The sequence below is a fragment of the Hydra vulgaris genome, chromosome 03 (genome assembly GCF_038396675.1).
Source record: "Hydra vulgaris chromosome 03, alternate assembly HydraT2T_AEP".
Classification (NCBI taxonomy): Eukaryota; Metazoa; Cnidaria; class Hydrozoa; order Anthoathecata; family Hydridae; genus Hydra; species Hydra vulgaris.
Window position 1 is genome coordinate 38,585,038 of NC_088922.1, and position 22,667 is coordinate 38,607,704.

Consider the following 22,667-nt stretch of genomic DNA (forward strand, 5'->3'; position numbering starts at 1 on the left):
CGAAACCTAAAATTTTTCTATACATATTAGTCTAGTTAAAAAATGTATAAAAGATATTTTATCAATTAGTTGCTCTCACTTTTGGGGCATGGAGGGAGGGAGGCGAAAATTAGAGGGCTTTTTTGTTCCCAGGCTCAAACAACCGCAATTTTTTGCAAAACATCTTTATTTGACGTAAGTATAACCATATAAATGCTCGGAATTAGCTCTATGTCTGGAAATTGGATATCTTGAAGAGCAAAAAATGCTGGATCCGCCTCTGGAGTCAACAGAAGTTCTTTATTTTAGTTGTTTAAGGCGCTTTCCTTCCGCAATATCTGTTTTTAAGACATACCACTGAAGTAAATCCTAATAAACACTTATTGTACTTATTTATAAAAACGAAATACTTTCCTATAGATTTAAAAAAAAAAAAACTTTTAAATTTTTAAATTGTTTATAAATATATTTAACTAGAAGCGCAATCAAAACAAAAGGTAGGAGGAAGGGTAGCCCCACTCCCACCAAGCCCTTGTCTACCTCCATAATAAGAAAATGACTAAACATGTTAGTGGCAACATTGATAACATCGGTAAACAAAGTTGTAACTTTGTTGTGTAAATATTAAAAAAAAATATGTAAATGAAGATATTTAACCTTATAAAAAAACTTAATGAAGTTACTCAAAGATTTTTTAGCAAATTTATATTCATTATACTCATTAAGACTATCCAGTAGTAATCTGTTAACATGTTTGGGTTTAAAAATTTTTTTAATCTCAAAGATTTTTTTTTTTTGAGAAATTTAAAAAAGTCTTTTTTCTGCATAATTTAAAGGTTTCCTAAATTCCGAATAGATTTTGGAATATTTTGGATTATTTTTTGTGAGCATAAGTTGATGTTTTATATGCAATTTTTAACAATAATATTTTCACGACACAAGCTTTAAATTTAATAAACGCAATAAGTTTTTAATAAATTTTTTAATATCTGGTTTACCTTAACGTTAGTTAATTAAAAAAAAGCCAAATGTTAGCAAAAATGAAAATCGCAAATCAAAAGAAAATAAACTTTGAATTGAGACTATCAATAATAAGAAATGTCTAATTCAAAAGCCTCTTTATGCTACAAGCTGCTGATGTTGGTAGGCCAAGAGTAATTAGCTTAGTAACGGAGAAGCTTATTGTTAAACTTGTACAGTTTATGAGTGATATTGATTTCAGCAAAAAAAAATGAAGGTATTTGAACTGGAATCAAAAGTTAATTAAAAGAATCTAAACAAAGTTATTCATTTAAGGCCAGTAAACTAACTCAAAAGTAGTACTACGGTTTAATAAGGAAATATGCAAAAACATTTGTGAAAGAAAAGGCTACTAGCATGCAAGCTGTAGAAGAGGAGTCACCCAAGTTTATCCCCTGTTTATCGAGAGCATAGTTTAAACGAAAAGCCGTTTTATGTGTTTAACTGTGATGAAAGTGAATTAAAGTTTTATCAAAAAGATAATCTTATTTCGATTGCCAGCTCACGCAAGTTAATTTTTGCAACCACTAGATTTTGGAGTTTTTAAGACTGTAAAAGCGAAATCGAAGCGAATTTTAAAAATTTACTAGGTTAGAAATTCTTATTTAAATTTGAGTAACCGACACTTTCCTGCCATGTTAAAAGACCTTATTGAAAATAAAGGTTTTGAAGCGAAAAATGCAAGTAGTGGTTTAAAAAATGCTGGTAAATGTCCACTCAATCTTTCAAAAATAACCCTACAAAAAACATGTTGTAATATGAATTATGTTCAACATTGTTGAACAACATGAATTAATTACCTGCAATGGCTCACGACGAAGCAACGCAAGCTGCGAAAAAAAGAAAACTAGATAAAAAAAGCAGCCAAAAAAGTTATTTGAGAAAAATAAAATTTGACGCCATCGTTTTCAAAGAACAAAGGTTTGAAAAAAAGAAGAAAAAAAGCTTTTAAAACTAGGGTTGCCGCTTTCAATTGAATAAAAACTGCAATACGTTTAAAGGTGAAGAATAGCGTGATTATGATATTGGAGGGATATAAAAAAATAATTTTTAAGGAACAAAATTAAGAGGGTTACTGAACAATTTTTAGTTCTTGTAATTGTTGCTAATTAAAAACACACCTGTATAAGAGATAAAAAACTGCATTGCTAAATAGTAAAAAAGCACTACAAGCTTTCAATTCGAATAATGGGGGGGGGGGGCGCATTCGCTAATGGTGCAACCCACTTGATAGTTACAGCTAAGATTTCTGCAAGTTAACTGTGGTTAACGGCAGAAACAGACAGTTACAGTGAAGATGAGTTATTTTAACTGGAACAAATAATGGAAGACAGGATCTAATAAATAGATAATGCTCATACCGTACCAACGATTTGTTATACCCTTACATTTAAATATAAAATCAATCTAGTATTAAATCTTTTTACTTAACTCTAGGCCAAGAGGTCTACAGTAGTATAAATTTTAAATTATTTACTTTTTTAAATTTAATGCTATTTTATGTGATGTGTACGTTTGGAATTGAGAACACGTGTCCTTTATTCCGAACGAAAACTTCAATATTACAAATTCAAAAAGAGCAACACTTTTATTATTATATAATGTATTGTATGAAATATATAAGTATATATAGTTCATACAATACAAGTGATGTAATAATGTAATAACTATTTTTTTTATAAAATTTGATACCTCGTTTTCAGGGGCTGTCGATATAAAAATTTTCCGGCTGCCGGTATAAATATCCACACAAGCCGACTAATTTTTAAATAAAGTTTACGTTGTAGAGTTACACGCCCCCCTACGATCCTTCTCTTCTTTCCTAGGGACGTTCGTTTCTGTTAGATTTTTTATACGAAATGATGAATTGAGATTCCAAAACTTAAAATATAACAAAACAAGTGGAGTTTTGTAACTTCTTTACCATTATGTATAATAAATGTAAACTAAATATAGGTTTAACTACATGAAACATTTATTTTTGTTTAAAATTTTTGTTGTTTAATACTTTAAAATTGATGTATCTTTATTGCGACTAATAAAAATAAAAATTAATAATACCTTATATAACTCATCAATAATGTAGTTAGAATCTTGTTATAATAGTTATAAAAAATAAAAACGTACATATATGGTCACTAGGGCGGATAAAATTTTTTTTTAAGAAGCAGAATATTGTGGGGGGTTCCTATATATGTGTATAGGATGTATACCAATTTTTAGGTCTGTGCTAGCCTCCTTAGAGGTCGCACACAAAATCTGATTTTTAAACATTTTAAAGAAAAAGGGGGTATAAGAAACTTTTATATATAACTATTTTATAATTGTTTTATTTTATTTTATATAATTGTAATGATTTAGATATACTACAAAAATGTTCTACTAAAATACTGTTTTGGTATTTTATTAGAATAGGGGATTCAAGATGTTTAAAAAGGATATAAGCTTTAAAATGCTTTCTGTTCATATATATTACCTTTTCTAAGCAAAAAAACAAAACTTTTAGAAATATAAAAAAATTAGAATGAAAAATTTTTATAGGCTACAAAAAAATGCTTTCCAATCAAATTTAGGCATTTTTCCCCCGGACTCCAACAGGTTTATTACACATTTGTGACGTTTTTCGTAGCCATATCTATTTTCTGATGCCTTTGTGACTACTCCAACTATTCTTTCCATTTTCTGACTACGACAAGGATACTTTGGCATACTTAATGGAGTTTCATTGGCTTTCAAAATATCTTCATTTGAATAGTCATTCAGTAAAGGTGGTGAATGAACTTCCTCGATGTCCCAATTTATTAATTCACAGTAATCTATGGCTCCAAGATTTAATGTTGTAGGAAGTTTGAAATGTCTATTGGATTTGCTAGTAAACCTGGATTTAAGTATCCTTTGAATGGCTGTAGTTCTAACTTGTTTTCTTTCATCACTTATCATCGCCAATAAAATGTTCTCTGGGTTAGGGAAATACGAATTTTTCTTCAAAAGTTGCTCCAATACCTCCTTATATTTTACATCAATAATTGCATTTTTAACTACTTGAGCAATATACCAAAAATTGTGAGCACCATTGATTGAAAAATAATTTGATTTGATTTGGAAACGTCCTGTTGCATAGCATTGCATAATTATTGTAACCAAGTCAATATGTTCTTTTGTTGGCTTTTCTGTAGAAAAATCTCTTTATAAAAGCTGCTGATGATAGAATATTTAGTAAGTTAGTTTTAAAAAATAGCTTTTGTAACATTGGAATTTTAGAATTTTTGAACCAAAAATCATAAGAAGGATTCACAGATATTGCTAGTCCTTTCACTTTGTTTTGCTTAAATAAAGTTGTAAAATAGGCTGCCGAGCTTCTGGTTAACAGATCATCAAACAGACAGTTACAGTATTTTTTTCATATTTAATTCATTTTTGATTCATTCAGTATACCCATGTCTTTTGGAGCAGCATTGACAATAGCAGCAGTTGCTCTGTAACTGACACGATAACGATCTGCTATGATTGCTAGTTCATTGTAATAAAACCTGTTTTGATTACATTTTTTTAAGACATTAGATTCGTATAGCTTGTCATATTCATTATTAGATTCATCTAATATGACATTATCCTAAAATTTGTCAGAATTGTCATCGGTAATTTGTCTATTAGTGTCTTTGTTAACATTTGTATATGTATTTAACTGTTTTTTTTTCTTTTTTCAGTTTTCTTTAAAGTAGATGTGAAGGCACGATCAAGTAGTCCAAGTTGTAGTCCAGTAGTTTAGTAGTCCAAGTTGATTTGTGCGTTTCTTTTGCCCAACAAACGTATCCCATTCTTTTATTGGGACTTTAAAAGTACATCTGCATTTCTCTCTTTCTACTCCTAAATCATAACAGTTGCATGAACATATATCAAACATGTTGTCAAAAGCTTTCAACTTGTCATAAAAATTAGCGTTTCTTCTAAGTCTTGAAGTTTTATTTAAATTGGATGCTTTTTCCATTAATCTACATACTTTTGAGAATACTCCTTCTGTTTCGATTGTTGGAAAATTGAATTTATGCCAAATATTTTCAATTTCAGTGGTAACTAATCTGTAACATTGATGAGCAGAATTCAAAGATATGATATAATTTTTTATTTGAGCCGTTGTGTTATTATTAAGAATATTGTTATTATTAAAATTATAGCATTATATATTCAATTTATTTTTGTGCTTTTCAAGTTCAAAAAATATATTATCTTATCTTAAAATATATTATAAGTTTACATTTCACTATCTGAGTCATTGTCGTCCAAAAAATCATTTAAACTTTCAAGAAGTTTTAAGTTTACTTTTAACATTGAGCAACTGATAATCAAATTAGCATTCATGTTGCCTCGTCACTTCTCGCATACAAAACCAGATGTACTAAAATATCTCTTTATAAAAGCTGCTGATGATAGAATATTTAGTAAGTTAGTTTTAACAAATAGCTTTCGTAACATTGGAATTTTAGAATTTTTGAACCAAAAATCATAAGAAGGATTCACAGATATTGCTAGTCCTTTCACTTCGATTTGCTTAAATAAAGTTGTAAAATAGGCTGCCGAGCTTCTGATCAACAGATCATCTTCATATGCACTATTGCCACTTTTCGTCGTTTCAACTCTTTCTTCTTGAGACATAATTTTTTTTTTCATGAGAAATTCTTGAGAAATAATTGCTTAAACAGTTTGACAAATGAGCTCCCTTCATCACATATAGTAGCTTTTAAATAAATTTAACGTAAGTAATCAATAAACTCGCTGTGCTTACAGTAATTAAAGCTATAAAATTTGAAAAAAAAGTGCCATTTATTTTTGATTTATTGAAGGTAAAAGTATTGATAATCTTTTCAACTCCTAGTTTAATATTTTCTGAATTGTGACATCATCTGTTCCATACCAATAATGATGATTTTTTTAAATCACTGTTCGTTAATGTTGCACCGATTGCAATAAAGTCCAACACTTTTAGGAGATGTCCATATATCACTAAATAAAGTGACAACCGGGGCATCGTGTAATTTTTCGTTAATTATATTTGATAATTTTACCATCGTTTCTAGTATCAAGTTTCCTCTAAAACTTTTTGCACAAGGAAATAGCTCTTTAACTATTTTCCTCAAAAACGAATGCATTAATTGAGCAGTTTGATGTAATAAAGAACTTGATAGCGTTCAAAGTATCGGCATCAAGGCATCGTTTCGCTTTTTATTTTATTTGTTCAGTGTGTCGTTTGAGTCAAATCACTTACTCAAAATGCCGTGATGTGCCGATAATAATGTCAACGCTGCATTTTTTTGTCTGCATTGTAGATTTTGTCGTTTTTGTAGGATTTACAGATCTTGTTCTCTTCAAAATTGTTTCTACAGATTCAGATGCAGACAAACTTTAAGATAAAAAGGTTGTAATTGCAACTGCTGTGGTTGTGATATTTCTTCTTCATGTCGCTTTTAATATAACCTCGCGATAGATCTTACTCTTGCGAGATTGATGAATCATATAAGATTAGGTATTTATGAAACGATTAAGTAAAACTTGGTTTTGTTTCCAAAACAGATTTTTATAATAATTGAAATGAGCTTACTAATTGAAGATATTAAGTTATACTTTTTTCTAAAAATAGTTTTTGTTAAAATAATAGTACCCTATACAACTGAATATAATTGTGTTCAATTTGTGAACGGAAAATTCACAAACTGAAGTTTTCCTTTGTTTTAAGGAATTTTTAAAATGTGCGTGTGCGTTGACCAATCACATAGTGTTATTGTGGTTTATTGCTCGTTTTAAACGAGCTTTCTACATATAAAATGAAAAAATATACAATGGGACAATGATTCAGAGCAACTAATTGCCCACGACTAGAAAAAGATCTACAAAAAAAAATATAATCTCACAAAATTTTACAAATATAATAACATAGTAATTAGTAAAAAAGGGAAATTGGCCTTTTATGTGTCAGGTAAAACGCCCTGTAAATATTTAGTTTTCATATTTAAGTTTTGTTTCAAAAAAAAAAAACTTACCTAAAAGTTTTTAAAACTAAATAATCACAGGACGTTTTGACGTTAATTTTTTTTAATTTTTAGTGGAGCAAGATGTTTCTAAAGTCTAGTCCCACGTGCATTTGTGAGACCTAGGTAAATTAATATTGTTTAATTTCTTATACTCGATTGTTTTAAAATTTTATATGTAAAATTATAACTTTTTTAGTAATTTACTAACAAATTCCTTTAAAAAGTTATAACTTGATGAAAACCAATTATTTGTTTGAATATGTAAATATCTAAAACAATAGTATATAAAAGGAATTAAACAATATTATTCAAATGCACAGGGGACTTGACCTTATGGACATGCCCCACTCAATCCTAAACTTGAAAAAATAAGAAAGCAAAAGAAAGGACTGAAAATAACTGTTTAAAAAAAATGAAATAAAAAAATTAAACTGCAAGGTGCAAAGAACGAAGGGGGAGAAGACTGTGTCAAATTAAGTAATTTTAATACATATCGTACATATATATGCGATATATGTACGATCTTTCTTATTGTAAATTTTATGATACGGCAAAGGAATATATATATATATATATATATATATATATATATATATATATATATATATATATATATATATATATATATATATATATATATAGATAGATATATATGAATTTAAATTTTGAATTTGATTTTATTTAGAATCAATAAATTTACAATAATAATTTTTTTTTTATGTTTTTACAAATTTAATAATACTGTAAATTAGTCAATCATTAATTATAAAGTATATTGACGAAGAGATGCAACACCAGGCATCTCTATACTAACTAATGTGCAGGGCTAATTGTCAACGAGACAAGATGCCCATCATGATAGGAAACTTTTGAATAAGTTGACCGAGTGAGTGTCAATTGCTTCCTGTGGTAGCATATTCCAGGACGGTGTGACACGATTAGTAAAAAAGTGATGTCGCTCTTCGCAATCGCTAACAATTTGTCTGTGTAGCTGTTTATTGTGACTCCTCCTGCAATATACGTTGTTAGAGATCCTTTGAGGAACAAAAAAGTTAATATCGTCAATTTTATTTTTAATTTTAAACTGTTCAATAAGATCTCCTCTAGCTCTTCTCTCTTCCAGTGTTGTCACTCTAAATATATTTAAGCGTTGCTCATATGGGAGATGTTTGATTGAGGAAACTTTTGTCGCTCTGCGCTGAACTATTTCAACCATATTGATATCCTTTTTTAGGTGAGGAGACCATGCTTGAATAGCGAATTCCAGGTGTGGGCGCACATATGTAAAGCGTTCGCCAGAGATAAATGCTTCTGCTTCGGAATACTTCTTTTAGTAGGCCCAATTTGTAATAGGCTACTGAGACTACAGACTCTACCTGGGCACGGACTTTGAGATCATTTGATATCAGAAGACCTAGATCTCGTTCAGTTTCAGTTTCCTCCAGGTTTCGACGAGTGCCTTCTGTGTTCGTCATTGAATAGACTTGATTGGATTTTCTGTTACCTCGACCGACATGCATTGTTTTGCATTTTTCCACATTAAAGAACATCAACCATTTGTGAGACCATTTTATGGCTTGATCAATGTCTGATTGTAAAGCTAGCATATCTTCATTCGATTTTATCATGTTCATAATTTTACTATCATTTGCGTAGAGCTTGAAATGGCTGGTAATGTTGTCCGGCAGATCATTTATAAATAGTACGAAAAGGAGAGGGCTGAGGACACTTCCTTGAGGGACGCCATTTGTAACTTTTTTCCAATCTGATGTGAATATTTTAGCAGTTGAGTGAGTATCAATGACAACACGCTGTTGTCTATTGTTAAGCCAAGCATTTATCCACATGAGTGCTTTCCCGCTAATGCCATATGCTTTCAATTTGCTCAATAGGCGATTATGTGGGACTTTATCAAATGCTTTTGCAAAATCAGTGTAAATCATATCGACTGGATACTTCTTGTGTGCAGCTTCTGTGAGGAAGTCGCGAGTTTCGAGGAGATTAGTCAAACAGCTTTTTCTTTGAACAAATCTGTGTTGTGCTATGCTTATTAAACCGTTTAAGTTACAGTGTAGCATTATTTTTTCATGTGATATACTCTCGAATATTTTGCATGGTATGGATGTGAGAGAAACTGGTCTATAATTTGATGCTCTTAGTTTGCTTCCTTTCTTGAAAATGGGCGTGACGTTAGATTTTTTCCACAGGTCTGGTAAAGTGCTGGTTGAGAAAGATTTCTTGAAAACTAATGTTAGTGGCAATGCGAAAGCTTCTGCGCAGTGTTTGAGTACACGAGGGTGAACGTTATCAACACCAAGAGATTTAAATTCGTCTAGGTTTGCGAGTCGAGCACGGATATCGTTGATTAAAAAGATATTCTCGTCTAATATACATTTTTTGTCAGTTCGGGGTTCTAATTCCGGCACAGGTCCGTCTGGCTCGTTGACAAATACTGATTGGAAATAATTGTTCAAATTGTTGTGGGTTGTGCAAATAATTTGAAGATCTGTTGAAATTGTTCCATCAATTGTTTCTATGGAGTTGAATACATATTTTGAGTTGGTTTTGTTTTTGATATGAGCGTGTAGCTTTTTAGGGTCGTTTTTATATAAATTAGCTAGGTTCTCTTCATATTTTAACACTGCTAATCTCAAAGTTTTGGTTACATTTCTGCATGCTTCTTTGTGCTTGCCTTTGAGCTCTCTATGTGTATGGCGACCAGAGGCAATATATTTATTCCAAAGTTCTTGTTTTGTTCTAATAGCTTTTAAAACTTCGTCTGTTATCCATGGTTCGTGTTTCTTCTGGAAGGGCAAGGTAGTCGACGGAATGAGTTCTGTTGCTAGTTCGTCGTACACTTCTAGGAGTAGATTGTAACATTCGTTAGCTGAGCAGTTTTCGAATAAGCTTTTCCAATTGGTTGAACTTAATTTTAGCGAGAAATTAGCGTAGTCGGCTCTGCTCCAGATATAGCGTTTTCGCTGCACGATTGGTGGTACTTTTATCTTGTCGTTCAGAACAAATCGACCCGTGATTAGAGCATGAGATTGTCCCATTGGAGTGTCCCCGAACGAGTCTTCTTCTTTTATTTCTATCAAGAGATCTGGTTTGTCTGTTATTACTAGGTCTAGAGTACTGTTTGGCTCTGAAAATCTGTTACTACGATATGTTTTGAAGGTGATCAATTGTGTGAGTAGGCATTCGTTTAAGCAATCTTGAAATTTCATGTCTCCTGGTCGTTCATTTAGCACGTGCGCTGTTGTCGCCACTCCACCGCCAATCTCAATATACTCATAAAACGTGTTGCTAAAATTAAAGTCCCGATAGATTATAATGAAATCACACTCTAACCTTTGGGCGGCAGCTTTCGAAGCTTTGATAGATGCTATACAGTTTTTGAGAGTTTCGTCATTTAGGTCGTGTGGTCGATATATACATCCGAGAAGAATTGAGTTGTTGCCAAGCTTAATAACGCGCCACATTTGTTCAATGGAGTCTGAGTTCAATTGTGCAAAATTGGTGTAAATGTAGTTATCTCTTCTTGTATATAAATGGCCACGCCACCTCCTCTTCCGTCTCTATCTCTTCGATGAATTTGATAGCCTGGTATAACCGTGTCGCTTGTTCCGTTGTACCAAGTTTCGGTAAAGTATAAAATGTGAGGAGTATTTTTAACTTCTAAGTTGTGTAAACGGGCTATGGCTTCGTCGCGTTTGTTTTTATTTAGCGAGCATGGATTGTTGACCCAAAAGCGGAGATTTACAGGAGATAGATTATTTTTATTTATTACAGGAATGCTGGGCGTTATTTTGGTGTAATTTTTTTTAGGTGGACGAGTTTTCTTGAGCGGTGCTTGTTGTAGCTGCTGTATTACTTCTTCGATATTTGTTGAGAGCTGTAGTTGCTGAGGCGAACACATATTTCTTTTGCTCGTTTGACATTGTGACATCAATACAGCATATTTGACCGGTTCTTTTGTGGATGACATTCCGAAACGGTTGGTCGAGAATCCCAGCATCTTTCAGCTCTTCGTTTTTCTTTTTAAGTCAAGCTCGAGTTTCGTTGAACGCTTCTTGCTGAGCCGGAGTTCTGTCTTTTCGTGCGAAAACTCCGTTAAATTGTTGTAGTTGATGGCGATTGCAGAGATTTAAAACAGCGGTTTGTTGCATTTTGTTTGCAAGAGAGACTTGAATAATATTAGAGTTATGAACAGTTTGTTTTTTACTTGAGTTTAGGCGTCGTGCTTGTTTGATTGTAAAGTCATCAAGACCACAAGCCTTGATGAACTCCGTGACGCTTGTCTTGTCGTCTTTGTTCTCGGTTTTGGGTAGACCAACCACAATGACATTCATGGAACGATCCTGCCTGTCTTTGTTTTCGGCAGCAACAATATTTATTATTTCGTTTCTGTGTTTGACTGTTTCAGGTGCGTTTCCTTTGAGTTTCGAGGCGTAGGTAATAAATTTCTTGTCTTCCAGTTTCTTGTTGAGATCGTAAATTTGGGCTGTTAGTTTAGCCTCGGTTTCTTTATTCAATTTAATTATCGGTGTGAGCGCAGAGATTAATGCCACCTTGAGCATTTCGGCGAGGCGGTTTTTGTAGTTTTCGTTGAATGTTTTGTTTGTGAATGTTGTTGCCATGGTATCTCTTATCGCTGCGTCGACTATTGATACGCAAGTTGTGTCGAGAGCTGCCGCAGCAGCCACTATTGATGTCATTTGATAATTGTCAATTTTAATAATTTACAATTATTAAGATAATAATAATAAAAATTTTAATAATAATGATAATAATAATAAAGATATTAAAATAATATTAATAATAATAATATATTTCAAGTTTTAACAAACTTTAAACAAACTTAATTGCTGATTAGAACAGAACATATATATATATATAGATATAGATATACGCGTACGTTTCGTTTCAATTATATTTGTGAACGCATTTATACGCGTAAATTGCGTTTGAGTTACGTTCGTAAACGCAATTTATATGCGTTAATTGCGTATCAAATGCGTGCGTAAAAGCTATTAATTGGGTTTATTGCGTTTACGTTTATGTAAGTAAGCGCAATAAATTGCGTCAAATGCGTTTGAGTTTGCGTGTGAGTTTTTATTTGGAACGCAAAACGCAGTTTTTTTTGCGTTCTAATGTATGCTTTGGACATTTATTATCAGTCGGCAAATTTCGGTAAACGAGGATTTTTTTTAACGTCGTTTTTGAGTTATTAGTCGGTGAAAATAGGTACGTCATCCGTCCCCCCTCCCCCTCCTTACCATTTTTTAAGATCTCTTCGGGACGGACCCTGATAATAGGCAATATAATATGATATTGATATACTTTTCATTATGATAAAGAATAAATACATGTTTAAGGCTTGGCTTTAGTAATGTTGTAATTTATCCACAGTAATGCTGCAATTCAACTTTTAACATCACTTTTTAAAAGAGAATTGTACAGTCAGAGGTATTAAAGTTACTTTCAAATCTTGAACCAGCTGCAAATAGTTGTTACAATATTTAATTTCCTTCCTTACCGATGTTATAAAACTCCTTCCTTACCGATATTATAAAACTTGTCCAGAGGTAGCGTTGAACCACAGAGTTCTAGCTTATAAGACTAGCGGCCTAACCATTGCGCTACAGCTGCTCAAAATCTGTACTAGTAATTTATTTCAGATCGTCTTAAAGTTAACGAGATTAATAAAAAAAACAGAAGCAAATGGTGTTGATCTGGTTTGAATGTTATACAGTTTATCACTATTGCTAAAGATGTTTTTAAAACTTATTAAAACATAGAAATTTTCTCAAATGTTTTACTGCTAGATTATTGTGGTTATAGGCTTATCTGGTCATGGAGGCATCCACGCATATTCATACTATGATAGTTAAAAGACTATAAATACAGGAAATATAAGAACGTTCGGAAACCTTGATCCTCATCTATCTGAAGTTCAAGCGGAAAAAAAGACAAAGCATAGCTGCATAAAAATGTTATTTAAAAAAGGCTTAATCTTCTTAATAAAGGTTTAAAAGTTAGAATGGTAAACAAAATTTTTCCGTCATCATTTTAAATATTTATCAGTTTTAATGTTTTCAGTAATCTAGTCTTTGTTCTTTGTACAAATTTTGATCAGTTGTTGTCTTAAAAATACATTCTCAGACATAGCTATCACGGATGAGGGTTTGATAGAATGAACAAGGCATAGTATTATCTAATATACCTAGAAGATTTATTTCTAAACAATCGTCCACTTATCCTTTCTATAATTACATGTTTAAAAGATTAAAAAAGTATAAAGTTACATACAAGAGTTTGCAAAAAACTATAAAAACACCTTATCCATAATAGTAATATTACTAGAAGTATTAAAATACTGCAACAGGTTTCTCTGTATAACCTATAGGTTATGCAGCCTTATCTACTAAATAAATATATATAAAGTTTACTTGGAAGTATGGTATAAAGTATAATGCTGTACTTTAGTATTTTCATTTAGTTATAATCTCGGTATTTATCTAAATTGTTCAAAGTTTCTGCATCGAGCTTAGTTTTGAAACTGTCAACAGATATAGCGCATACAACATCTGACGGCAATGCATTCAACGATTCACTACTCGTTTTGTAAAAATCTGATGTCTTTGGTTGTAATTTTAATCGTATTCTCTCGTCACTTTTAGGTGATTTCCTCTAGTTTTTATTGGATTTGCCACCCCAACACAAAAAACGTGGGGTTCACACCGTGAGACAATGTCTATCTTGTTAACAATTTTATCAGATCTTTGTATCAGATTTTATCAGATCTTTGAACAATTGTATCAGATCTTCTCTAATTCGACGGTTTTCTAAAGTTAAATTTAGTTGATTCAAATGATCTTTATATGATAGTCGACTGTATGAAGGTGTCAAACGGATAGCTCGTCTTTGTACTTTCTCAATTTTATCAATACCCATTCTTTACGATGGATTTCTAGCTGCTACTGCAAATTCTAGATAAGAGCTTAGAAACGTTGTGTATAGAATTTTAAGTAGTTGTGGAGTCATGTGGCTGAATGTACGATACAACATGCCTAGAGCGTAGTTGGCTTTATTAATTGCATAGGCTTAGGTATAATGCCACTTCATAATATGAAAGGTTTGCATCCTATTGGCCCAAATTTTTCCTTTTTGTAAAGAAAATCAATGTGGTCTAGCCAAATTTGAAAAACAGACTAGAAAAACAATCCGTTCATAACTAAAACCAACTTGGGCTTAACATGGTAGCTGCGACCAAGGAAAACTATGGATAACTTTTGCAGGGTATTCTCCGATTTTTCATCGAGACAAAAATAAATAAGTAGCTTGAGAACATAATTAAACATCTTTGTGAATATTATGTAGTTATTTAATTAAATAAAGATTTAGCTCTTAAAAAATAACTAACTATATAAAATTTTTCAAAAGATTTAGCTTGTACCAGCAAATAATCGAGCAGCAAACAACGTAGCATTGTACGGTAAAATAAAAATTTCTAGCAGAGAAGTTATCTTATAAATATTCAAAAGTAATTTTCTCTTTCCTCCTTCTGTTTGAAAATGCATCTCTACTTTTTAAAAAGTTTTAGTTTTTAACTTTGAAATAAATATCTAAATGATGGCATACTTTTATTTTATTGAATGAAATACGACGTTCGGGTTGATTTATGACACAGTGTGATGCGATTTTTAAGAAAAACTTTTTTTTTAAATTGAAAAAAAAAATTAATCAAACGATTGACTGTATACACTATTGTCAATAATTATTCGAATGGTCGTACTTTTCTATATAAGGTATCATAGTTTTCTTACTATTGATAGAAAAATTGAAAACAAAATCTACCTGAATTATAAGTTATCTTCCTTTTTATTAGGTTTACAAAAAAAGTAATATAAAGTCCGATTAGATTAGATTATAATTTACTTGCCTTTTAATCACCCTTAGCGGCAATAAACGCTATACATATTCTTGACGTTCCACTTAACGACTTATCTAATTCGTCGAATTCAATTTTATGCCATTAACTATAAAGTTTTTATCACATCTTATGCATGATTAGGCATTAGTTTTTGACATTACTTTTAACTCCTCCCATAAAAATCCTATAGGAGAGAGATCTTGTGATCGGGAAGGCTAAATCATTTTATCTAATATTTAATCGTTCTCGAACTCAGTTAAATAACTTAAACAATTTTTTGAAAAATATGTTTTAGATTAAGCTTCAAGTCATTTTTCTTCTGAAAAAATGAATAGCTTCTTATTTACCCATCTTTCCGAAGGTGTAGCATAATTTTTTAAGTGTACAAGTAAACTACTTTTGTCATTACTCCCTGTGGCATTCTAACCAAAACAGTCCCACACCTTAACACAACATCAACCATGTTTTACTGTCAATAGTACACACTATTTTATCATAAATTCAACGATTTTTTTTTCAGACAAATATTCTTATCTTGAAGCTAAAGATTTAAAACTTCGACATGTCGGTCCGCGTTTACAGTCATTGATGGTCCATTTTTTTGTAATTTTGCCCACTTTAGCATTTTTATTATCCTTATGATCCTTATTAAAGCATTTTAACCAAAATACTTTTAAATTATCTAATAGTGCAAAAATAACCATAAAAAATAGTTTAATAAAAAATAGCATTTTTAAATAAATTTATTTCCATTCGACTAATTATGAACGGTAGTGTATATGATTTTATAATACAATCAGAGCTGTTTCAGTATTGTTGTCATTTTATTATCGTTGTTTCTTTAGTCAGCAACGCGATTTGTTTAAATTAACACAACCTTTTATTTGATGCAGACATTTTCAAAAGATTTTGCTGCATAACAGAAAAGCATAGCACAAATAAAACTTTATAAAATTTACATTTAGTGTAATTTGATATTTATTAAATTATTGAAAATAAATTGCGTCATCAACGTATTTTAACGTATTTACGTCATTAAAGTAGTTTCGCCCTCGTTTTGTTTTTCATATTATACGAGTAACTTTTACCGTAATATGTGGTGACACTAGTTACCCGGGATGACTTTGGGTCGTTAAGAAAAAAAAGATCTAGAGAGCCATAAACCCTAAATTATAATACTTTTAGGTATTTTAATTTAGCATAACTCTAAACTAAGATTTATGCAATTATTTAGTAGCTTTACATAGTGCAAAAAAAATTTTCTGTTATAAAGACATCATTTCAAGATGGCCGTCTGACAACTGCTTTTTTTCACATTTTTGAAAACCTGCAATATTCTAAGGTGATTGTAATTATTTAAATAATTGTTTTTACTTATTCAAACCTTACTTAACAAAGGAAAGCTAATGAGATGAAAGCTATGGCCACTATTTTTTAGTATAGGGGTGCCCATAGTTACCCCGTATAATGAAAACAATGACGGGTTGACTATGGCCAGGGTGAGAAGTTTTATTTACCTTGATTAATAATATATATGAAACTTTTATTCAGTGTATTATTCATTATTTTTTTAAGAAGAAATAATAGTGCAACATTTTCTTGCTCTGAATGACTGGGGATTACCATTTCACACCATAGATCTACGTATGACAGTCGAGCGAAACCTTGAACAAAAGGAGAGGATCCTCCCCTTTTGTTCAAGGTTTCGCTCAACTGTCATACGTAGACTGTCATACTGTCATACGTAGACTGTCATACGTAGACTGTCATACGTAGACTGTCATACGTAGACTGTCATACGTAGACTGTCATACGTACTGTCATACGTAGACTGTCATACTGTCATACGTTCATTCCTAGGAATGAACGAAAATTTTAAAAATAAATTATCTGGGGATGATAGGGTTTACAGCTTCATGCAATCCAAAAAAAAATTATATAAAAAACAGACTGTCAGAACATCAGCAAGAAGAGAGCTAATATCAGTAAAGCCACTTTTGAACAATATTTCACACATTTGCAATCTAGCATTGCTAATCTGTCACCAAACAATATATCAATTAACTGTAAATACCTTCTGTTTTATGTGTTTTACTGATAATTTAAAAGGTTTCCTGTAAGTTCTACATATGTGCAATGACAAAATCTTGTCTAATCCCGCATCAAACAATACTCATCACTTAGGTATAACATAAACAGTTGATTTATTGTGGCTAAAGTCAAACTTGTGAGGGGCGAGAATTGCCTAAAATAGTGAAAATCAAAAGTGGCAAAGTCAGCCGAGCCGGGTTGACTCTGGCCAACTTATAAATATCTCTATAGCAAAAAAAATACATTATAATGAAAAATATTCATATTTGTGACTTGAGGCCTGGCTAGTCCTCATGATATACTATTATTATTAGGTTTATAAAGTGATATCTATTTAAGTTAAATAGAAAAAATGTTTGGAAGTGGACCAATGTCCACTTCCAAATATTACTGTAATAAAAATTTAATTTTAATAAAAATTGATTCATTAAAAGTAAATGTTTGTTCTTTTTTTTTTTTTGTCTCTGACCTGAGCAATTTTTTTCTAAACTTGCTTAAAAAATTATATTGATTAGGTATTTAAAAATTTACCTCAAGCAGGGCGTAGAAATCAACAGGGTTACCATTGCACATTGGTTTCTAAACTTTTAAATATGAAACAAACTCCAACCTTTAGTCCAACGTTTTGAGGTGATTGAAGCATTTTATCAACGAAAGCTCTAAAACATTAAGAATCCAATATCTTTCTAAACAAAAAAAGAAAAGAAAAAGTAAATGTATTGTTTTTATTTGGTGACTTTGTTATGTTTTTGTTTTTTATTTTATTTTGTATTTTTGATGCTATACTTAAAAATCTTAACCAAAATTACAGAAAAACACAAAACAACTGAGGAAAAAAGATAATAAAACAGAATTTCCTTTGATGTTAATCCAAGGTTACAACAAGGAGTATTATAGTGTATTACTTAAATTCTCAAGTACATAGAAAAAACACGAGTTAAAACTTAAACTAAAACCCTTTGATTGTTTTTGTGTGTAACTAGCGAGTTGACAAGAGTCAACTCGCTAGTTACACACAAAAACTGGTCTGGGTTTTAACAATGCTCAACCACACAACTTCAACAAAAAAGTTGCTATTACAAAAGTTGTGATGAAAAGTTTTAAATAACCGTTTTCGATGGCGAACAAAATGTACTGTCATACTTTATTTAAATATTATTTATGTTTTAATTATTGATTTTCAATTTTAACATTCATTTCCTTATTATTATTTTTAAAAATCATTATTCAGGATACCATCAGCATTCACTTGAAACCTCGAAAATGAGACGCTAAAAAATTTTATTTTACAAAAACAATAAAATTTTTGTGTTAAACATTGTTTTTAACTAAAGTTTCGTGAGAGCCGTCGTAAGCGTTATAATGCAGTTGATATATATATCATGAGAAAAAATTTTCATAAAAGAATCACCATGCAAGATAACTTAATCAAAAATATTTAAAAGCGTTTTTAGAATACAAATAATACAAGCTTTGTAAAAGATTATTTATAACCTTCATAAAGCAAGTAAGAAAACATACTGTACATGTTTTAGATAACCTTTAACCAGAAAAAAAAATTGACAAATAGTCAGTTTTTTTTGGTTAATAAAAATAATTATTTTATATACTGAAAATGCAACCAGAGTATTAAATTTTGGGCTATGTGCATACTAAATGTTTTTTAGATTCATGTTAAATGTTTTTCATGCATTTTTTATTCGGCGTAAAAAAATTAAAAAGTTTATTGTATAATAGATTTAGTATAATAAATATGTACTTATTAAGTTGGTTAAATGGTAAAATTTTTTTTTTTATTTCTAACTTTTTCTACATACCAAAATTAGTAGCAAGGCTAAATAATGGTCAATTTAATTTAAAATGCTGAAATAAAAAATAATTTACCTTTTTTTATGCTGATTCAGCATTAAATGCAGAAAAATCAATAAAAAAGAAAACTACATTTTCTTAGCTTTTTTATGACATTACAAGCTAAAACTTACCGCACTGATGGATTATAGTGTAATAAACAAAACCTTACTAGAAAAACTTAAAATAATGATTATTTTTAAAATGGCAACGCTTTTAATTTTAAAGGATATTTTCAATGCAAAAATCTTTAGTAAAGTATCAATATATTCAAATGGAAACAAGTTTAAGGTTAGTTCTAGTAAAGTAATGCAGTTTCTATCTATAAAGAAACAACCCTGAAAATTTGAAATTAAATGCATATCTGGTTAAAAAGATATGAATAATTTGCTGTTCACAGTCAGACAAAAAAATACAATTGAGAAATCAAGCTTCAAAGTTTAAAAACAATATATTAATTCAAAATTTCATACACTCATTTTAACTAACAACATTATCAGATTTACAACTTTGGTTTTTAAGTAGTTTACAGGCCCGTAGGAACAAAAATTATATTGGAGGGGCAGTACTGAATTAAGGACCTTTTTGCCTTTTTTTAGTCATTTTTTCTCCAAAAAAAATAGCCCCGAGCTCCGAAAAGTCTTCATCCGCCACTTGGGAAGGGGGGGGGTGGTGGCAATAGGTCAATTAGTAGTAGTTCAAAACTTTTGTCAAAGGAACTTATGCCAAAAATACGGATAGCAAATTAGGTCTTTTCTATCCTTTTTTTTTCTTTTGTATCTTAATTTGAAATTTTTTGGTTTTTTCTAAAAACTAACTTCAAAAATATTTATTTGAATAATTATTAGGGAGGCGGAGCATATGCCCCTGCTGCCCCCTCTTCCACCAACCCCCTCCTTCTTGTTGCTCCGGGCCTAGTTTAGTATTTATACAAACCCAAAAATAAAAATAGCTATTTAAAATTTAGTTCTAAGATAAATATATCTATAAAAAAGATTGGTTGCTATGGGCGTAACTAAGTAAATTTCTTAACTCCATGAGCAAAAAAATTAATTTTTTAGCTATTTTTATTTATTAAAACCATATCATGTTATATATGGTTGAAAATCCAGTTAAATTAAATAAGTTGAATTTTATAAAAAGTTAGCTAATAAAATAAAAGTTAATTTTTTTAATGGAAATCGATAAGTTTTTAAAATATTTTACCTTAACATTGATACTTCTAATATAAAAGAAAAATTTAAACATAGCTGCAATAAGATTATATATATATATAATATATATATATATATATATATATATATATATATATATATATATATATATATATATATATATATATATATATATATATATATATATATAATATATATATATATATTTATATATACATATATATATATATATATATATATATATATATATATATATATATATATATATATATATATATATATATATACATATATATATATATATATATATATATACATATATATATATATATATACATATATATATATACATATATATATATATATATATATATATATACATATATATATATATATATATATATATATATATATATATATATATATATATATATATATAGATATATATATTATAAACAGTTAAATAAATATACATTTACCTAACACTTAAAGATTTATCTGGCTAAACAGTTAACATGGAACAGTGATAAAAAATTGTAAAAAGCACTTTGTCAATTAACATCGGTAAAAATAAATGAACAATGCAACCATTATGTAAAATAAATTATGTTGTATTAATGTCATAAGATAAGATTTATTGTAATAAGCCTTTTTTTTTGTGTGTGTCTATTTTTATGTTTTTCTTTCGTCATAAGAAAAACATTTAAATATTACTACTATAGTTTTATAATGGATAAGATATAAAAACTCGCTTTTATAAATAACTTCTATTGTTAATAAATTAATAGTTAAATAACTAACTATTAATTAATTATTGTTCACCGACGACATTAGCACAAACATAATGGGTTTGGAACAAATGTTTACAATGTTAAACGTGATATATGATAACATAAAGAGCTACAAACTATGTACAATTCAGCGCACTTTCGAAAGTAGATCATAATGATCTTATTATCAGATCTTTAAAAAGTGAACATAATAAACTTATAATATATATAATACATATAACATATATAATACATATATATGTATTAAAGATTTATCATAATGCAAAGATACAACGTTCTAACACTTTAACATATAAAATATGTTGATTATGATAATAAATGTATAATATGTCGAAGATTTAACAAAAAAATTTAAAATATATTTTAAATACTTTGTAGAATTTTAGAATATTGTCCGTCCTTGACGTTTTGCTTTTATCGAGAAAATGTAGTTTTATAATATTCATGTGTATAAAAATTACCAAAATAATATAAATTTTTAAAATCTATATTATTTTGGTAAATAAATATATGTTCTTTAAAGATAAAAATTTATTTTTTACTTTGTATTTTATGAGTTATTGCAAAAGTTAGAGCGTCACGCGTGACAAATCGATGTCACATTGTGACGCGCGTATTTTGTGCTATATCTGTAAATAAAATTTATAAAAATTAAATTTTTCAAGTTAGGTTATTGCAATATTATAATGAAGTTTTTATTTTTTATTTTTTTAATGTAAATTCTATAAACTATCGTCCTTTCGATTAAAAACGCATTAACGCGAAGCATGAAAATGCTGTAAAGATGTTTTAATTTACTTCTGTACTCTGTACTTCCCCAGGCAATGATTGTATAATTTATATAATTGTGTATAAATGAATAAAAAGTTGGGTTAAGTTTTTTTAGTTTAAATAACTTCGGCCCTTGTTTAAAGTACCAATATTTTTGGAAACTTTGGTGCTTACATGATCAATTTTTTCAAGAAATATTCTCATCAAGATAAACACCTAAGAATTTTATAACACTATCTTTTTTTATTATAATTTCATCAACAGTTGAGGCATATTATTTGGCAGAAAACATTTTTTTTTGCATAGGAGTGAAAAAGTAATGAATTTTGTTTTGTTAGTATTTAAAGTTAATTTATTAGCTTGGAACCAATTAGAAATACAATTAAAGTATAATAAATATAAAAAATGCGCTTGAAGCATAAAGTTTATTTTTAAAATGGGTCATGCAGTTATTTATTTTTACTTATTGTTAAAGGCCTATATTTTTTAAAAACTTTGATATATTATCAGGACCAATAATTCAATATTTTTTATAGTGAATGTCCTGATTATTATTGCTTATTGGATTATTCATAAAAAATATTATTTTTGAAATGTTCCAATGTTGTTTTGTATGGAGTACTTATTATATTGGATCGTCCAAATAAATTCGATTTCTTTTAATATATTTTCAAAATTTTTTTGTTTGGAATACTTGCATCTATTTTTTCTTTAGAGTTTCTACATCTCCATTTATGGACGATCCCATACGATTTCAGTTTTTTACAAAAAAGTTAAAGTATTTTTTTTACTAGTATTTCCGCAAAACTCTTTGAATTTCCAAAAAAAAAGTTCAAATATCCAAAAAAAATCCCAAAATATCTGAAAAAAGATAATCCCTGAATGTAACTTATTTATTTAATAAAAACTAACTTTCTACTCTTAAGATAAATGACTAAAGACTTTTAAACAATATGTGATTCACAACTGGTTGTTGAGGTTTAAAAAAAGTAATTCACAACTGATTGTTGAGGTTTTTTCAATAAACTGT

General features: G+C 29.5%; 1 protein-coding gene across 3 annotated transcripts in view; it reads right to left on the reverse strand.

The window, feature by feature from the left end:
• LOC100204131 (uncharacterized) overlaps positions 1-20,691 on the reverse strand; it is a 107,756-nt gene extending 87,065 nt beyond the window's left edge. For 2 of the 3 annotated variants that reach the window (XR_010637554.1, XM_065793140.1), the window contains exons 1-2: positions 20,555-20,691; positions 17,584-17,738 (exon numbers count right to left, since the gene is read on the reverse strand). Coding sequence is in view for 1 of the 3 variants with exons in the window: in XM_065793141.1 (XP_065649213.1) it covers positions 17,584-17,625 (42 nt within the window). In the remaining 2 variants the exon portion in view is untranslated. The remainder of the gene's footprint in view (positions 1-17,583; positions 17,739-20,554) is intronic. The other variant, XM_065793141.1, reaches the window with a different exon arrangement.
• Between the last annotated feature and the right edge of the window lie 1,976 nt (positions 20,692-22,667).